Below are 17,419 nucleotides of genomic sequence, written 5' to 3'. Positions count from 1 at the left end.
GTGACGCGGACGTCCGTTCCCGCGGCGCTTCCCGCGGCGCTTCCCGCGCTAGGCTCGGGGCTCTCGGCGCCTCCGCGCCCGTCTGCCCCTTACAATACGAGCGGCCTGAGGCCGCGGACGGCTTGGGCCTTTTATCGCTCTGGTCTCCCTGGTGTCTAGCGCTGTTTAAAAATGCCTGTTGACCAGACAAGGACAGACCCACGGAGAGGTTTACTGACTGACTGACTGGCTGACCGAAGACACGTCACGCACTTGGAAACGTCCCAAATCCCACGCTGACTGACATCTCGCGAGATCTACGACAGAGGGCGGGGCGAGCCCGAGGCCGGCCCCGCCCCTCCAGACTTGAGAGAGGCTCCGGGCCGACGGGCCGGGAGTGATGTCACGTGGGCTCTGCTCACGTGACCGATGGCCAGCGTCCAGCATGGCGGCCTCCGTAGGTCGTTGGCGCCAGGCTCTCCTGGCGCTGCTGGGCTGGCTCCTGGCGGTGCCCCGGAGTCTCGGGCTGAGCACGGGGTGAGTGCCGTTACCCTGGGCCAGGGCGGGACCGGGTTCTCGGTATTTCCCGCTGGGGCCGCGGCCCCGCTTCCGTCCTCCAGCTTCCCCGCTCGCGGTCCCCTCCCACGCCGGCTTCCCCGCGCGCGGCCCCCTCCCACGCCGGCTTCCCCACGCGCGGCCCCCCTCCCACGCCGGCCTCCCTGTCGGGGCTCCTCCTGTCCCTCGGGCCCCTCCGTGACCTCGTCGTGTCCCCCCAGGGACTCCCTGAATGACGACCTGCTGCTTCCCTACCCCGGGCTTCGGCCGCGTCTGCCCCGGGACTGCCGGCTGGTCCGAAACGGGAGCCGTCCGCACGAGAGCTGGCCCCCGCCGCGCGCCCCGCTGCGCCCCGGCCCGGGTCCCCTCATCCGTCACTTCGTCTCCTACTTTCCGGATTCCGGAAACGGCTCGAGCAGAGCAGTGTCCGGCCACCTGACGGTAGCCGCGGCTCCGCTGCTCAGCTTCTCCGTCCTCGAGCCCGGGGGCCCTGGGGGCTGCGCCGCCAGGAAGCTGGCCACCGTGGCGGAGACGGCCCGGGCGGCCGGCTGTATAGCGGCCCAGAACGGCGGCTTCTTCCGCATGGACACCGGAGAATGCCTGGGGAACATAGTGAGCAACGGGCGTCCAGTGAGCAGCTCGGGGGGGCTGCAGAATGCCCAGTTCGGGATCCGCCAGGATGGGACCCTGGTCACCGGGTGAGGGCACAGGGAACTGGGCCTGAGGGGTGGCAGGCTTCCCTTGGAGCACGGGGCCCCTGCCTTGTTTGGAGAGAGAAATAAACTAGGGCAAATAAACCCCTCCTGAAGTGGAGGAAAGAGACTGATGGTGGCATCCCCGAGGTCCCACCCCGCCGGCCTCCTGCCCTCCAAGAGGTCTTTGTCCTCACCCACCAGAGCTTCAGGCTGTGACTGCTGCGTTCCACCCATTCCCACTATGTCCTCTCTGCCTGGGCAGAGATCATTCTACTTCCCCAAAGCAGAAGGATAACACTGGCGGCCCGAACTAGGGCTGTGATCCCATCCCAGAGTTGCTTCTTCTCTTGGTTGGTGGAGAGAGCCTTTACTCTCCCACTGTGTGGTGGTGGGGGCTGTTCCAGGTACCTGTCCGAGGAGGAGGTGCTGGACCCAAAGAATCCGTTTGTGCAGCTGGTGAGTGGGGTAGTGTGGCTGCTGAGAGATGGACGTGTCTACATTAACGAAAGTGAAGAGACTGAGTGCGAGGAGACACAGGAAACAGGTGGGGTTTTGGAGGGGAAATTACCTTCAGTAATTTATAATTGGGGGCCTGGCAAAAGGGCATTTTTCTAGAGGAGAAAAAAATAGTTGAACATTTGGATGCCTTCCCATGCAGGCTCTTTTAGCAAGTTTGTGAATGTGATATCAGCTCGAACAGCGGTGGGACATGACAGAGAGGGCCGGCTGGTACTGTTCCATGCGGATGGACAGACCCAGAAACGGGGGTAAGCAGGAACCTGGGAATGGTGGGAGTCTGCTTGCCTAGGGTTTTCTTGCCCCCATCTCAGTGACTGGAGGGTTTGTCCTTCCTTAATCTCATTCACAGGCAAAATAGCCTTTGTATAGCTATGTCCTTTACTTTGGGGTTGCAAAAAGATCATTCTGAAACATTTTCCTCAAAGGGTCAGTCCTTCCCAGGGAACAGGACCCCTAAACCGTTGTCTATCCCTACTTGGTCTCCCACATTTCCAAAGAATGATTCCTTCATATTTTCACTCTTTCCACCTCTGGGTCTCATGCTGTAGCATTAACCTGTGGGAAATGGCCCAGTTCCTAAAGGAGCATGGAGTGGTGAATGCGATTAACCTGGATGGTGGAGGTTCAGCCACATTTGTTGTCAATGGAACCTTGGCAAATTACCCATCGGATCATTGGTGAGCAAGCAAGAGATTCCAGAGTTTCATTGATTCTAGCACAGATCAGTTTATACACTTTTGATTCCACTGAATGATATTTCCTAAACAAAGGTCCCTGCTTTAAGGTTTGCTTTGGATCTGGGACAGACTTGCTTTGAGAATGCCATAGCTAAGCCTGGACAATCAACCTAAGAGTAGCACTGCTGGAGGGGCTTGTAGAATGGTAATGGTGAGGAGACATGTCCCAAATGAAGGGGGAACTTTTCTGACTCCTGTGACCCTGTTTCATGGGATTCCTCTTCTCTCCAGCAAGGATGATAACATGTGGCGCTGTCCCCGCCGTATCTCTACAGTCGTGTGTGTGCATGAGCCACGCTGCAATCCACCGGACTGCAATGGTCATGGGACCTGTGTGCAGGGAATCTGCCATTGTACTGGGGACTTCTGGGGGGGAGATGACTGCAGCATACTGGACTGTGGCCCCTCCAACTGTAGCCTACATGGGCTCTGCACTGAGAGTAAGTGCCGTGAGTAGGGAAGGCAGTTCACCTCAGGGAGGTATCTGTCTCTCCTACCCTGCAGCTCAGAATGCGAAAGTAGGAGGGAGAAGCAGTCACAACTGTGCCTACAGGTACCCGCTCTTACCCCCACTGTCCTCTAGTTTTTACTGAGCCTTTCTCCAGTTCATGGATTGTGAGACTGTAAACCTGGTCTTATGAGTCCAAACCTGCCAGCTCCTGTGATTGATAAGTTTGTCTTGTTTCTCTAGGAGGATGCCTCTGTGATGCTGGATGGACAGGCAGCACCTGCGGTCAAGGTAAGAGCAACACGAGCTCAACCCATCCCTTTGTCCAGGAGAGCTCTAGTGGTGATCCTCAGACCCCTTCATGGATTTCAGGGGAAATGTTGCCCATGGCACACATAATCTAAACCTAGGGAATAGGGATAGTGCAGCTGCCAGTTGGGGGAGGCTTGGGGAGAGAGTTTCTCTTCCTCCTTCTCCCCTTTCTCCTCTACTGGGTTGCCTTAGGCTAAAATTAATGTGAGCATTGTGAAGTAAGCAAGCCCGAGCATTGGGCAGTCTGGGCTCACACCAACGTATTTCTTGACTTATTTTTTTATCCTAGCATGTGCCAACGGCAGCTTTGGGGTGAATTGTGCTCAGAAGTGCCAGTGCCAGAATGGAGCTGCTTGTGACCCTGTTCATGGAAACTGTACCTGTCTTCCTGGCTTCCAGGGAGATACCTGTGCTGAGGGTAAGGAAAGATTACAGCCTCCAGCCTCTAGAAGCAAGAGGAATTGCCTAGGATCTAGAATAAGAGAATAGGGAAACCCTAAGAGATTCACCTGTGACAGCACTATAGAGCCTAGTGCTTAAACCTTCTGAGAGGCTGCTGAAAACTGGTTTAAAGAAATGAAGATGGAATGTGCTGACACCTGCCTAGTCTTCACTCTCCACCCTCCTCTCTATATAGCAGTACTAGAACCCTGGAGTGTTTCTCTCAGCACTGCTGTTTATTGACTTGGAGGACAAAGGAAGCAGCTTGGGATACTGATGGTCAGAAAGGTGGTCTCTGTGCTGTGTCTTTACTCTCCTCCACCCTCTATTCAGTGTGTCCCTTAGGTTGGTATGGCCCAAGTTGCCAGCATGCTTGTATGTGTGAGAGCTCTTGTCCCTGTGACCCCAAGACTGGCGACTGCAACCTTACCTCCACTGTGCAGGACATCCTCTCCCAAGGTACAGCTTTCTTTAGAGAGTTGGAAGGGGAGGGTAATGATGGAGGGAAGGGCATTCTCCTCATGCCTCTCAACTTACCTTTGGGATGGGGGATATTTCACAGTTGGCCAGTGTCTTGCACCTTCCATGGTACGAAAAAGGAATGAAGAACACCTCTACTTCACCAAGTAGGTTGGCTTTTATTTCCTTTTTACTTGGTAAGACTGAGTCTCCATATCTTGCCAAGGCTGGAGGGATGGGGGTACTCACAGACCTGGGCTCACTTCCATTAGCATAGGAGCTTTGGCTTACTCCACTTACAACTTGGACTGGTTCACCCCTCTATAGGAAATATTGGAGCCCTCTACCCTCAGGGGCTCACCTTAGTAATACTGAACTTAGAGTGGGCATCCCATTGGCTTAGAACTCTGAAGCTCAGGAGCTCTGTCAACTCCAGCCTTCCTAGTACCTGGGAATAGAAATCTGCACCACCACACCTAGAAAGTGGATTGGCTTGTAGAAGTAGCTAGTGTGCAGTGGACAGAGCTGGCTTTCATGTCATCATGTCCTAGTTTCAAGTCTGGTCTCTGACACATACTGGCTCTGTCCCTCTGGGCAAGGTACTTAATCTCTCAGTGTCCCAGGCAAGTAATAGTAGAGTAGATGCTGATCTACACTGGTGGAGGGCATTTTCTTACTGTGAGTTGCCTTTGTAGATGAAATCACAGGTCTGGTTCCAAAAGAGTTTACTGTGTAGAAGCAGTGGGTGAGTGGGCTCCTTCTCTGCCAATGCCCAGGCCTGGAAGTCCAGGGTGGTTGCAGCTGTGCACCACTGGGATCTCTAAGGAGGGTGGGGAGGGGGGAGAAGGAAGGTCTCATAGGTTGTATGTTTCCTCCTGACTCCTGACCAAGAACAGTTATTCCCTTCCCAGTGGGATGCCATAGGCCTGGGTGCAGGTGCCAGTGATTCTTCATCATGGCAAGAGCCCATGAGAATATGGCAGTGGAAAGAGACCCAGCCCTGCAGGCAATGCCTTGAGGTCTACTGATGACCCAGATTGTGGGACACCTCCATTCAGCTCTTTAAAATGAAAAGACTAGGAGGGGGCTGACTGTTTAAAGTGGGAGGCATCAATTTCCAAATTCCCTGGTGCATAGAACCTGATTGACAAGCCTGGCTCAGAAAGAGCTGGACCTAAGAGTGTTGTCTTGTTTAGCAGTATAGGGAAGTAGGTTGCCTGCTTCAGAGGGGGACATTTGTAATTCTCTATCTGCCCTGTCTGACTTAGGGACCCAGGAAGCAAAGTGGAACCCAGAGGCTGCAAGGCCAGCTCATCCTCTGTTTATGTTTCATACTCTGGAGGAGGAAAATAAAAGGAAGAAAGGGAGAGGAGCTCCTGTAACCATTGTCTTGATCTGTCTTCTTTCCCTTAGGACAGCCTGGCTGTCTCTCACGTTGGCCCTGGGCCTCTTGCTGCTACTCAGTGCTGCTGCTAATGTGACTTTTGTCCTTGGCTCCAGAGCATCCAGGAGGCGCCTGGATGGAGAGTATGCTTACCACCCATTGCAGGAAATGAATGGGGAGCTGCAATCCCTTGAGAAAGAGCCACAAGGAGACCCTACCCTCAGCATTAAGGACTCAAAACAATGAGAAGTGGCCATTGTCCATCCTGGAAAGTTAGTTCTGCTTGTGGGTTTTTCCAGGGAGAGTTGGTGTGGAGGAAACCTTGCTTAGACAGAAAAGGAGAATCAGACAAAGACCAACATATTGGGGTTTCACATCAAAGCCCGATCCCAGCCCTGGCCTTGGCCCCACTCCTTGGTCAGAGAAGCTGGGATACCTGTGCCTCAGTCTCCTAGCCTGCCTGCCTGCCCAGTAAGTGCCATGCTGCACCACAGCCCTCAGCCAGAGCAATAGTACACCCCCCAGAAAGCTCTACCTCTCAGGGCAGGGCCTCTGGCCTCTTCCCCCTGCCTGTCTGTGTCTGCTTGTCCAGTGAGATGTCCATGTCTTCTGTGGGTATGTAGCAGTGCCAAAGGGACTTCAGCTATCCCAGGGAAAAGAGCAGCTGGAGAACTATTCTCATCATGATTTGACTCATGGTGAAATGAAACAGAATCCATTCCTAAAGTCCTTCCTATGGATAGAAAGGACAGCCAGCCTTTAAGGGCTAGTGGGAAACTTGCACATCTCAGCCTTCCTATGATTTATTCATTCCTGTGGGAAAATTGAGGCCATATTATGGCCTCTTTTATTGTCACTTTTATACAGACCACTTTTTTATGCTATTTGAAATTCTGGCCCCTGTGGTGAGTTGCGTTTTTGAAGACAAAGAGAATGTGGAGAATGAAATTGGTATTTTTACATGAAAACCTGTTTGTTTTTCCTTTCATTGATTACTATTGATTTAATTATTAATATTGAATAAATTGAGGAATGAAAAGAGTTAATGGCCTATTTTCTCAGTCGTCAACTGCAGAGTTTTCAGTTCTTACACTGATGCCTTCGGACAGTACCAAAGGTGGGGACCCAGCAGCCTGGAGGGCACATGTGGCCTTCTCAGTCCTTGGATAAGGCGTTTTGACTGAGTCCAAGTTTTGCAGAATAGATCCCTTTATTAAGGGGATTTGTCCCATGAAGTTTGGGTTCAGCCAAAGGGCTCAAGGCAGCAGCCTCCTCACCCCTGGATAGACCTTAATCAAACACTGCTAGACACAGTTCTTCCTGTGACGGGGTGGGGTGGAGAACCTATTGGCAGGTTTCATTAGTTCCTGCAGTCTTATATGTGCCCTTATTGCCCTTACAATCATGTATCTCTGATGTCACAATGATAACAGCTAACATTACTAAGCTATTTATTAAGCTAATCATAGCTAAATATTTTTTATTTATGTATGATGTACTTAAACCCTACGGATACAAAATAGAACCTCACCAGGGTTTCTGCCTTTGCATCAGCTATCTTCATGCTTAGAATGCTCTCCCTCTTCACCTCTGACTTGTGGAGTTCCTAGGAGCCTCAGTTCAGATATCATTTCCTAAACAACTCTTATTCCAATCCCCTCAATTGGTAGTGCCCCATTGGAATTACTTTATAGGTATTTTATGTTTACTGATCTACTTATAGTTTCCCTCCGCTTTAACCTACCTACCCCTGCATACCCCTGTAAGGTCCCTGAGAACAGGGATGGACTTCTTTGTTTTGGTGTATTTACCCTCCTGTGTGTGGCACACAGGCACTTGACGGTTGAAAGATTGACTTGGAAGTCATCTAATCTAATCCCTTTGCCCAGTGAGAACTAATATCCACCTTCTTCCTTCCAACGTTTGGCTCCTCCTATAACAGCTGAGAAACAGCTCTACTCAACCTCCACTCATTCTGATGAACTGAAATCTCAGAATGCTTGTGTTTAGTGCAGTCACATAGAAGAGTCCATAGTAGAGAAATCTTCCCTGAGAGCTACTAAGATTACAAAACTTTGCTCTCACACGTGAAATTTATCCATGGTCAGTGAATAGGTATTCTCATGGGAGAAATAAACATGAACAATCTAGATCCTATCAGGCAAAGACATTCAGTCATTCGAGGGTTGTTGGGCTGCTCTTTGGCCCTCTGGTCCAAGGAACTGCCCTCTGGCCTTCCTGAGATAGGTCCATTTTTCTCAATGACTACATTCACAAAATCTTGTTGTAATTCATGGATGTAGAGCCAGAAAAATCTTAAGCATTATCTAATCCAGGGCCTTCTCATTTTATAGAGGAGCAAACTGAGACCCAGGGAGATTAAGTGCCATTCCTGGGGTCACACTGGTACTGAAATTTAAGCCAAGTTCTGCAACACCAAATGTAATTGCTTTATCATGTAGAAGAAGCTGGCTGGCCATTTTTGTCTTGTGACATAGTGGGAGGTGGGGGGGAAGAGAGGGGCCTCCCCCCAGGAGGGATAAGGATGAGGAAAGAATGGCTATGATTTAGAAACCAGTACCTAGACGGGTTGTGGAATCATCTATAGAATAGTAAATATAGAATAACTTCCCTTTCTAGAATACTTAAGCATGAAACTTCCTAAAGAAAATGAGATATTTTAGCCATTCTTGAAAAGTCTTTTCTAGCTGTAACTAGTTCTTGGCCATATTTGATTCTATTTGTGCCTTCAGAGTACCATGGACAGCACATGAGCATATGCTGTGGATTCTACAGCAGTGTCCATAAGTGATTGTATAGATTTGACAGCTTCATTCAAAGAAATTTAGATATATTTCTACATATCTAACTTTGAATTTAAAACTAGACAATGCTTCCATTAGTAACAGGGCTGCTACTTGACTATTCCATGTGTCACTTTGGAATTTGTCTTTTTAATTAGACTGGAACTTTTCCAAAGTTTCTGCCTGTGTCAAAAAGCATAAGAAAGAACACTTATGTCCAGTTCTATACCAGTCTAAGTTTGTTAGTGTAGACAAGAGTGTTTATGAAACTGAATTTCCATAAAGATGGCTACACAGAATGCCATGGCATTGGTAGTGACTGAGTTATGGAAGACTATCAGATCACATTCTGGCCCCTCTTAAGGGACTCTGAAGAATTATATTAATAAGAACATACAGTTACGACCCAGTAAGTCAACTAAAGCAACAAGCCCTTTGTTTGTGGGCATTGTGAATAATCAATTCAAATAAGAAATGAGATCAATCAATAATCAACAAGTATTTATTAAGGTCTTACTATATTCCAGATATTTAATAGGTTCTAGAGAAGGAAGACTAAAATGGAAACACTTTCTGCTCTTACAGCATTTTTATTCTATACATGCCATTAATTAGGGAATCAAAGGGACTGTGGGAAAGAAATACTTCAGTGGCTTCCCCAGGAGGCATGTGCTATGAAAGTATATTGCTTCAAAGTCTGAGCCACTGGTATTTTATTCCCGGAAAGTCAGATATCTACTTGCCATATCTGCCTTTGTTCCTAAACAGAATAAATGGAAATTGTGGAGCCTGGGAATACCCAGCCTCAAAATTGGCTGGCATTGCATGATTAGGGTTCACCTTTCCAAGAGGATCATATTAGGTGGAAATGGGAAGAGGCACTTTGATTGTAAACTCCATGAGACAAGCACTATTTATTCATCACTGTTTTGCCCTGAAGCAACTCAGATAGTTGTTTGCATGTAGGAGATGCCTAATGTTGGTTAAATTAAAATAATTTAGTGATTTCTGGGGACCAATCAGGGTGACCATTTTGGCTAGATAGAGTTAATACTCTTACTTTCATCCTTCTGCTAGCTCTGCTAATCTCAATTTCCAATTACACTGGTTTTGGCTAGCTTGTCTTCCTGTACTTTTCCATTGCTCTCCTAGTGAATTTATGTAATCTCAGAACCTAAGAGGATGCATTACCGAAAGGGCTATTTCATTTTAGTTGCTGCATGCTTGTTGGGAGGCGTTAATGAGGCTTGGCGATGGTTGGTGAATGTTCTGCAGAGTGATAAAGGAAGCCACCCAAGGCTGCAACTGCCACAGCTGTATTGTGGGAAGAACACCCATCTGGGGAGAAAGAATATTGTTAGGCCAACCACCAGATACACTTTTCATTGCTGCTGAGGTGGAACAATTCCACCCTGATGTCACCACTTATGTGTTCAGCTTTAGGCATGGACCTTTAGCTCATGTTTTAATCCCTTAAAATTATTTAGTAGAGGTTTGAAACCTCTCCAATGGTGTCACCCATAGTGTTCTATTTCTTCTAACAATAGCCTTAGGAAAATGTGAGTGAGCCATGACTGTTTTCTCCTATTGCAGAAGTGAAAAGGACCTGACTCAGAGACACACAGAATGTAGATTGCCTTGCTTCTCAATCCCTCTCCCGTGTCCTTTCTTTTGTTGTCACCAATCTAAATGAGCATCTGTTTTTTTAAATATGAATGGTCTTGAAAGGATCTGGATTTTGGTTCACTTTGCTAATGTCTCTGACCTTGAAGAAGAGTCCCAGATTCACGAGGCTGCCTCAAGGAAACAGCTGCCTCCCACAACTAAATAAGGTCATTTCTCTCCAGCAGGTGAGAAGAATTAGTTCTTAACTGGTCATCGGTATCTGGCAGGCATTGGCACTGATAAAGAAAATTCTGAATGCCTTGTGATGGCTTTCCCTTGCTTGATAAGACTTGCTAAAACCTATAAAATTTTTCGAGTTTCCTTTCTTATCACCACTTGCAGGTGGAGATGCAGATGAGAAGGTAAATGACCAAAAGAGAGAAGGGGAGAATGGAAGGGTTTGGCTAATCACACCCTAGGTAACTGACACTGACCGGAGAATACCCAGAAAAAGAGAGGATCCATCTTGTTCTCTGCTTGCACCCTGAACTTGGGGAGGAATTCTTAAGAAAAATAAACTAAGTTCCTCCTAAAATATGAAAAGTAAGAAACTGGATCAAGTATTTCTATCAACTCCAATATGATAACTGTTCTCTTTGCTACTAGCACACTTTTTCATTCTAGATTTGCAAACTAACATTTCCTTTTAGTGTTCTAGATCACCTGACATGAGGGAAGGAATCCAGGGCTCTTCCCTGGAAATGTTTTTTTCTGAAGAATGTAATCAAAATGGGCATTTTCAGAAGAGCAAATGCAATTTATGTCTACTAAGTTGTCACATATTTCTGTTAGTAAAATATAGGGCATCTCTGCATAGAAAAATGTGTGTGTGGGTAGAAGTGACTAAGTTTAGTACCAGGCTTTTTTCAGGCACTGGAAAGACATCCTATAAGCTTTTGATGGCTTTACCTGAAAATCCTTTCTCTCTCCTCTTAACTCTTCTCAGTGATTGTTGTTCATCTTCACCAACTCTGGGTAATTGCTTTCTGTTGTCATCTGGGGACAAAAAAAATTAAGAGGAACATCAGGGGAAATTCTTTCACATGAATTTTTCCAAATATCTCCTGCCTTCCCCCACCCTCATTCCAACAACCCTATCCTGATGTGGGAGACTTGTGGAAACTGAAGGTGCTGTTTGTGGTTTCTCTTTCCTGACTGTATATTCCAAGTGCTATATAAATATGAGTTATCATTATATTTATTCCATCAGTTCTAGAGTTTCCGCTACTTCTCTGATAAAGTCTCCTCTTTATATTTTTCCTTATTGCCAACTTCTCTTAGATTGTTTCTTCAAGCCCCTAGATCCCTTTTAGGGCCCTGAAAGGAAATGTTTTCAACTCAGAAACCCCACTGTAAGGCCTTAAGCTCAGTTCCTTGCTTTCCTGCAAATCCTCTGCCCCTTGGAAGGAGACCATGAGTATCAAGAGTAGTGAAAGTACATTCCTTGCATTCAGTAAGAATTCTCTCCATATTATTAATGCTTCAGGAAATAATTTTTCATCTTTAAAAAATCTACAGGGAGTTGCTGATGCCGTTTATTCTGATGGGACATGGCAAGTTGAATTTTTATGTTCTCTAACTCTTCTACTTCCCTACTCCCAAGGCATCAGTGTTACTCACAAGGCTTCCCAAAGCATCCCTCCTTAGGGTGCTGCCAGGTAAGAATAGCCTGTAGCCATCTAGGCTTGTAGAAATCTGAGTATCCAGAAAGTCCACAGAACATGACTGAGGAAAAGAAGATGAAATTAATCAATTATCTTCTCAACATCCTGGGTGTCTGACATTCTTACCCACCTCTTTTCCCCATTGCTATGCCTGCCATGTCCTCAGAAGTCACTGAAAACCTGAGAAGGGTTGAGTATATTGAGTCACTGGTTCTTGGATGATGGTGAATATAGTAAGTAGCTATGGTAACAGGGGGTAACACCTAGTTCAAATTTGAGGTTATCATGTTTTCAACTACTGAGAGCTTCAATAAATGTTGGATAAAATCAGGTTTTGGGGGAAATGAAAATTTTTATGTGATTTGGGCTTCCAAATTAAAGTACTATTCAAACTTACTTTATCCCTGACCCAAAGATCAGGGACTGATGTCCCTCAGTCACTCAAGACTCCAGACACACTACCTGCATTTTAGGGGAGAGGAGAATTGTGGATAAAGGAAGCCAGAACTGTCATCAAGAATGCTGTTTGTGTTTGAGTGTGATAAAACAGGAGAATTATGTGCACTTATCTGGAGAATGGAAAGCAGTTCTTACTATTTTCCATGAAGAGATCTCGATCAAGAAATGGGAATCCATCTTCTTCAGTTTTCAAGTTCAGTGCCATCATATTAGCACACAGAATATCCATGTAATATTTGGACTGAAGGAACAGACCATCTGAGCATCCTTTCTAGGGACCAGAAAGCCAAGGAGCAGTGAATTTAGTTCTAGTGACAGGAAGGAGTAGCAATTGTTAAGAGAAAAGTGTGTGATTTTGAAATAGAGGTCAGATATTGTCAGTGTATGTAAAATGAGGGCTTCTGCCAGGATTCTTTCTGTGCAGAGTCTTACAACATGGATAACTGAGACTTCACTATAGTTCTTTCTAGGACACTCCCTGTTTGTTGTCTTGTAGAACAGCAGGCTCTGAGAGACCAGCAGTCCAAAGACCCAGATGCCACCTACTCATTTCCATTCTTATCACGCATAAATATTGAGTCTTTCCTATGCCAAGTGAGTTCCTGAATTCTTAAAAGTGTTTTGAAATACTGAACTGAACTCTTAGAGACAAATGTCCCCACTTCCAATTTTGGATCGGGAGCATCTGACAGAGATTCAGCTGGGAAGGGGAGGCAAGTAGACATTTTTTTTTGCCCTTAATCACAAAAAATAGTGCAGAGATCATTTCTGATATGTGAAGATACAAATAATCAGGAATTAGATTACAATTTCAATATGAAATCTATAGGTGGGTAGCGGGTTAGAACAATGTGCTTTGAAGATCATGGGCAACAGGCTACATAGCAAAGAAAAATTTTTCTTTTATTTTTTTCAGGTCTTTATTTTTATTTTTACTTATTTATTATTATTTATTTTTCAGGTCTTCTATTCTGGCTCCAATAAAACATTGTCATATATATGATGGTAGGTAGATGGCCTCCTGTTGAACACTATCTAAATTTGGTGCTATCTGGCCTTCTGGAGTAATCTCCCAGACCACAAAAGAGTCACTTACCATTTTGGCAAACAGGAAATAGAGGAGCTGGTGTGACAGTGCATAGCCTATGCATCCAGGCTTAGTCATGAATCCCCTGCAGAGGTCAGTGACAGTGCAGGGCTGCAAGCCCTCCTTCCTGAGGAGCAAGCAGTCCCAGGCTGTTATTTGGAGAAAACAATGAACGAAGTTCAGGGGAACTGTAGGCCTGGCCATGCTGGCACAGGTCTTTATTGCCTTTAGGAGAGCTGGCCTTGAGCTTCAAAAGCATACAGAAATGGGACAAGCTTCTCTGAGGAGTGTTGTATATTATCAGTGGGGCAGTTAGTGGTACTTTTCTATCCAGGGAAGAATAAAAAGGGCAGTTAAACTCACTTGGTTCCTAGTAAGAGCGTCATACATGTATCACTTAAATCTTCTGAAAAAAAATCTGAGTTGTCAAAGTCAGAGTAGATCATGGAGGTGTCTGTGTGACTCCATGAATGAGGGAGATTCCAAAACTCTGGCTGCAGAATCTCTTGAAATTCTGTGAGAGGGAAATTGACCAGTAACAGTAAGAGAAAGCAATTTTACATAAACCCTGATCCCAGATTTCTATCTTACTCATGCCGTGGACATACATAACCCATGCCAAATTTCTTGTGCCTCACAAATGTAAGGCTAGGGTCTTGTGACCCTCAGTAGCCACATGAGAACCACAGCTGAAATCATTCAGAAAATATATTCACATCCACAGGTGGAGACCCTCTACTATCAGTCAGTCAAATGAACATTTGTTAAGTGCCTACTACTGTAAGGCATTGTGATAAGCATGGAGTATACAAAGAAAGGCAAAAAACAGTCCTGGAGAAGCTCACAATAAACCCCAAAGAAGGGCATTGCTGGTGGATGGGACTTAATTTTCTTTAAAGAACAAACAAGTGCTTCTAGTTTAGAAAGTGAGGGAGTCTTTTGAGACCTAGCTACAATTAGAGAATCTGTACAGGATGACATACATGACATGTCATTTAAGGCTAAGCTTCCACTGCAGGGCCATTTCTCCAAGTAGAGAGGCCTAGAAATGCCACAGGGAACTTTTTAGAATCAGAAGGGACTGTGAAAGGGGAAACTTTCTGCTAATTCCTCTCAGTTGAATTCCTGTGTACTTTGTAAGGAGGCTGGATGGCAATTTGTCTATTCAACCCCATAGGTTTGTCAGAATCATTCAAGCAAGGGAGATTAGATTAGTTTCCCTAGCAAATAAACCTTCTGACTTGCACAATATTTACCTTCTAAGTACTTAGAGTCACTGAGCTTGAGATAGATTGTGGCTCTGGTGATGAGTGGCAACAGCTTCTTCACTATCTTCTCTACCCTCAGGCTCAGGGGCTTCAGGGCAGGCTCCTGGCCCCATTTCTCCAAGACACCATTTAGTTGTACTGTGAAGGAACGTGACAGGCCTGGGAATCAAGTCTTGCCCCATTGGTGTGCTTTGGCTCTCCTTATTCAGAAAAATGTGTCTGAATCTCATTCCTGTGTGTTATGTAGGCAGAGGTTATTGAAATCCCACTATCATTGTTCTAGTTCTTTCCACCAACAAGGAGATAGCACTCCCCTACCCCTCTTTGTGGGTGGAAGTGGGATTGGAAAAACTGGGGGAATTGGAAGCCAGGTAACCTCAGCCCCTAATTTTCTCTGCTATGGCTCAAGGCAAATCCCTTTCTGAACTCTATCCATTTTCCTCAAGATTAAGTCCCCTTCTCTCTTCATTGAGGTGTTCTGGGGATGAATAAAGTCATGGAAGGGAAACACATATATGAATTTTTGTAGTTTGGGGAGGATTGGATCCCTAGAAAGTTGAAGAATGAAGTAGACATAGTAGAAGAGCTCAGCTAAATTCTGCCTGAGGCTATGTTAACAAAAAATCAGAATCTGAAATAGTTTTTCTATATTGCAGATGAATAGAGAAAATGGTGACAGGTATTTTCTAGCATTGCAACTGTTCTTCTATCTCCTCTTAGTCATTAATATAGTAAAAAAAAAAAATACCTGCTATCCTCCCACCTTTGTCAGTAAGAACTAGAGATGAACACTTTCCCTTTCATCCTAGAGTCCCAATACTAGGGTCATTTTTTGATAATCTCTTGGGTTTCAGATAGTAGGTGAGAAAAGCCTGCTGGAAAAAAAATCATTATACACAGTATGGCCCAAATCCAGACCACAGGAACACAAGTAAACCTGCATCAAACCCTAGTAACATCATCTCCTAGGACTTTCTGGCACTGCAAATTCCATTTCCTGGGGGGCTGAGCTGGCAGCCAGCATGGGAGGATTAAGAAGGGCTCCCATTACCTCCAGTGGGAGGATTACTTTTGTAGGTAGAAGCCTAATGGAAACAATCCCAAACCAAGATCTTGAGGCCCAGGTTGTTTGCTTCCTTAAGGAGAGTTATTACTAGTCTAAGGAGTTATGACTGGCCCCACACCAGGGCAGGCTTTTTCCTCTGTTTGACTTGGTCTTTCTCCAGGAAACTGTCATCAGAATACTCTCCTCTTCCAAAGCAAAACAAACACTTCAACCATTTTTCCCAGAACCTCTAAATGTGTCTTTGGATACAATGCAATGTGAACTGAGGTTTGAGGAACAGTTTGTCCAGAGGTGACCCACAGAACTAACAGAAATGTTTTTACTTAGCTCTATTAACACGAATATTTTCTCCTACCTTATTAGTAAAAGAGAAGAGAAAATGATCCATGGAGACTATTTGCTTTGGTTTAGGAAGCTGGACTATAGAATTTTTCAGGGACCTATGCTTCCAAATATTTTTCTTCAGTGCTTAACATAATTCTTTTTACTTCTAAAAACCCAAGAGGTGCAAGGCGAAGTCAGAGGCCAAATGAGAAAAAAAAAATGCACTCTTCCTAAATTACCAAAACATAAAGTTCTGCTTCAACTAATTTCCTTTGCCTAAGATTAACAGATCAGTCAAGAAGTCTAAAAACCATCTTGGTTGCTAGTCATCCTATGGAAGAGAGGAAGTCACACTACCTTCCAGTACCCAGAATCCCAGCACTCCATCCAGGTTAAGCTCCCTGAATCTCTTCTCCAGGAATGAGGTGGCTTTCTCCAGGGCAGGAAGGATCATCCTCCCCATGGCCACCTTGCTCTCAGAGAGGTCCTGTTGGAGAGAGAGTGGTGGAAACAGCAATGGCAGCAGCAGCAGCAGCAGCCCCATTAGGTACATGTCTTAGTCCTCTGCCCTCAGCCGAATGTTCACCACAGCTCCTGTACTGGATGCCTTACATACTCTCCTCCCTCCTTCCCCCCTCTTCCTTCTCACTGGACAAAAGGAGTAACAAAGATTTGTACTATTAGAAACAAGCATAGAAGTGCCACAGAAGGGTCACTGCACTTCTAAGAGCAACTGATTCGTTACTGGTCCTGAATAGTGGGTAAAGGTCTATAAAAAAGAGTCTTTGTCCATAGTTTGGAGCCCCTGGTGGGGCTGAGTGTGGCTGGCTTAAGTGGTAGCTGGGGTTAGTGGCTTGGGAATACATTTCTATCAAACAGTTTGGAAATCCTTAGATACAATATTTAGAGCAAAGAGTAGTGACAAAGGGTTCATTTTTCTTTCTAGTATTCAGACTCTCTAGACTTTTCTGACTGGATGATTTCAAGGGCTGTTTCCAGCTCTAAATCTAGTGATCTTTCACACACAGCCCCTAGAAATTCCTGTTCTTTGCCAAAGTTGTCTCATACTCCCGTAACTCTCAGTTATCAACTTTACAAGATGCCACCCAAGTCTATACATAGTGTCTCTATCTAGATTCACAATGGAATCTCAAACTCAACTCAGTTTCAAAATGTTATCTCCTCCTCTTCTCCCAGACACTAAACTTGCTTCTCCTCTAAACTTCCCACTTTCTGTTGAGGACACCATCATTCTCCCAGTTATCCAAGTCATAGTTTTGGAGCCATCTCTGACCCAAGCTTCTCTTTCACTCACTATTTCTAATCAGTTGTCCAATCGCGTCTTCAGGACATTTCTCACATCAGGACATTTAATCACATCTCTGCTCTCAATTCACGTGACCAATGCATTCTACTTCAGGCTTTATTCAACTGGTAATATCTCCTAATTGGTCTTCTTACTTCCAAGTTCCCCTCTATATCTTCCACTCAACTGTCAAAATAATCTTCCTGAGGCACAGATCTGACTATATCATTCCTTAGCTCAAGTCTTC

General features: G+C 45.6%; 2 protein-coding genes across 2 annotated transcripts; one reads left to right on the top strand and one right to left on the bottom strand.

The window, feature by feature from the left end:
* Nucleotides 1-90: 90 nt before the first annotated feature.
* Nucleotides 91-6,570, top strand: LOC140503989 (N-acetylglucosamine-1-phosphodiester alpha-N-acetylglucosaminidase-like). The gene is made up of 11 exons (XM_072608444.1): nt 91-516; nt 756-1,232; nt 1,634-1,773; nt 1,888-1,996; nt 2,297-2,425; nt 2,717-2,925; nt 3,177-3,224; nt 3,535-3,663; nt 4,020-4,145; nt 4,249-4,312; nt 5,559-6,570. Exons 1-11 carry the CDS (start codon nt 380-382, stop codon nt 5,773-5,775), a joined length of 1,785 nt encoding a protein of 594 aa, XP_072464545.1. The 5' UTR covers nt 91-379; the 3' UTR covers nt 5,776-6,570.
* A 2,249-nt stretch (nt 6,571-8,819) lies between these two features.
* Nucleotides 8,820-16,485, bottom strand: LOC140504002 (UPF0764 protein C16orf89 homolog). Its single transcript, XM_072608477.1, has 8 exons — nt 16,224-16,485; nt 14,465-14,614; nt 13,572-13,722; nt 13,218-13,335; nt 12,257-12,392; nt 11,619-11,723; nt 10,908-10,994; nt 8,820-9,671 (listed from the first exon to the last, which is right to left on the bottom strand). Exons 1-8 carry the CDS (start codon nt 16,417-16,419, stop codon nt 9,571-9,573), a joined length of 1,044 nt encoding a protein of 347 aa, XP_072464578.1. The 5' UTR covers nt 16,420-16,485; the 3' UTR covers nt 8,820-9,570.
* Between the last annotated feature and the right edge of the window lie 934 nt (nt 16,486-17,419).

The sequence above is a fragment of the Notamacropus eugenii genome, chromosome 1 (assembly GCF_028372415.1).
Source record: "Notamacropus eugenii isolate mMacEug1 chromosome 1, mMacEug1.pri_v2, whole genome shotgun sequence".
NCBI lineage: Eukaryota > Metazoa > Chordata > Mammalia > Diprotodontia > Macropodidae > Notamacropus > Notamacropus eugenii.
Note: the sequence above shows the minus strand (reverse complement) of the source record. Positions and strands in the feature narration are given on the sequence as shown.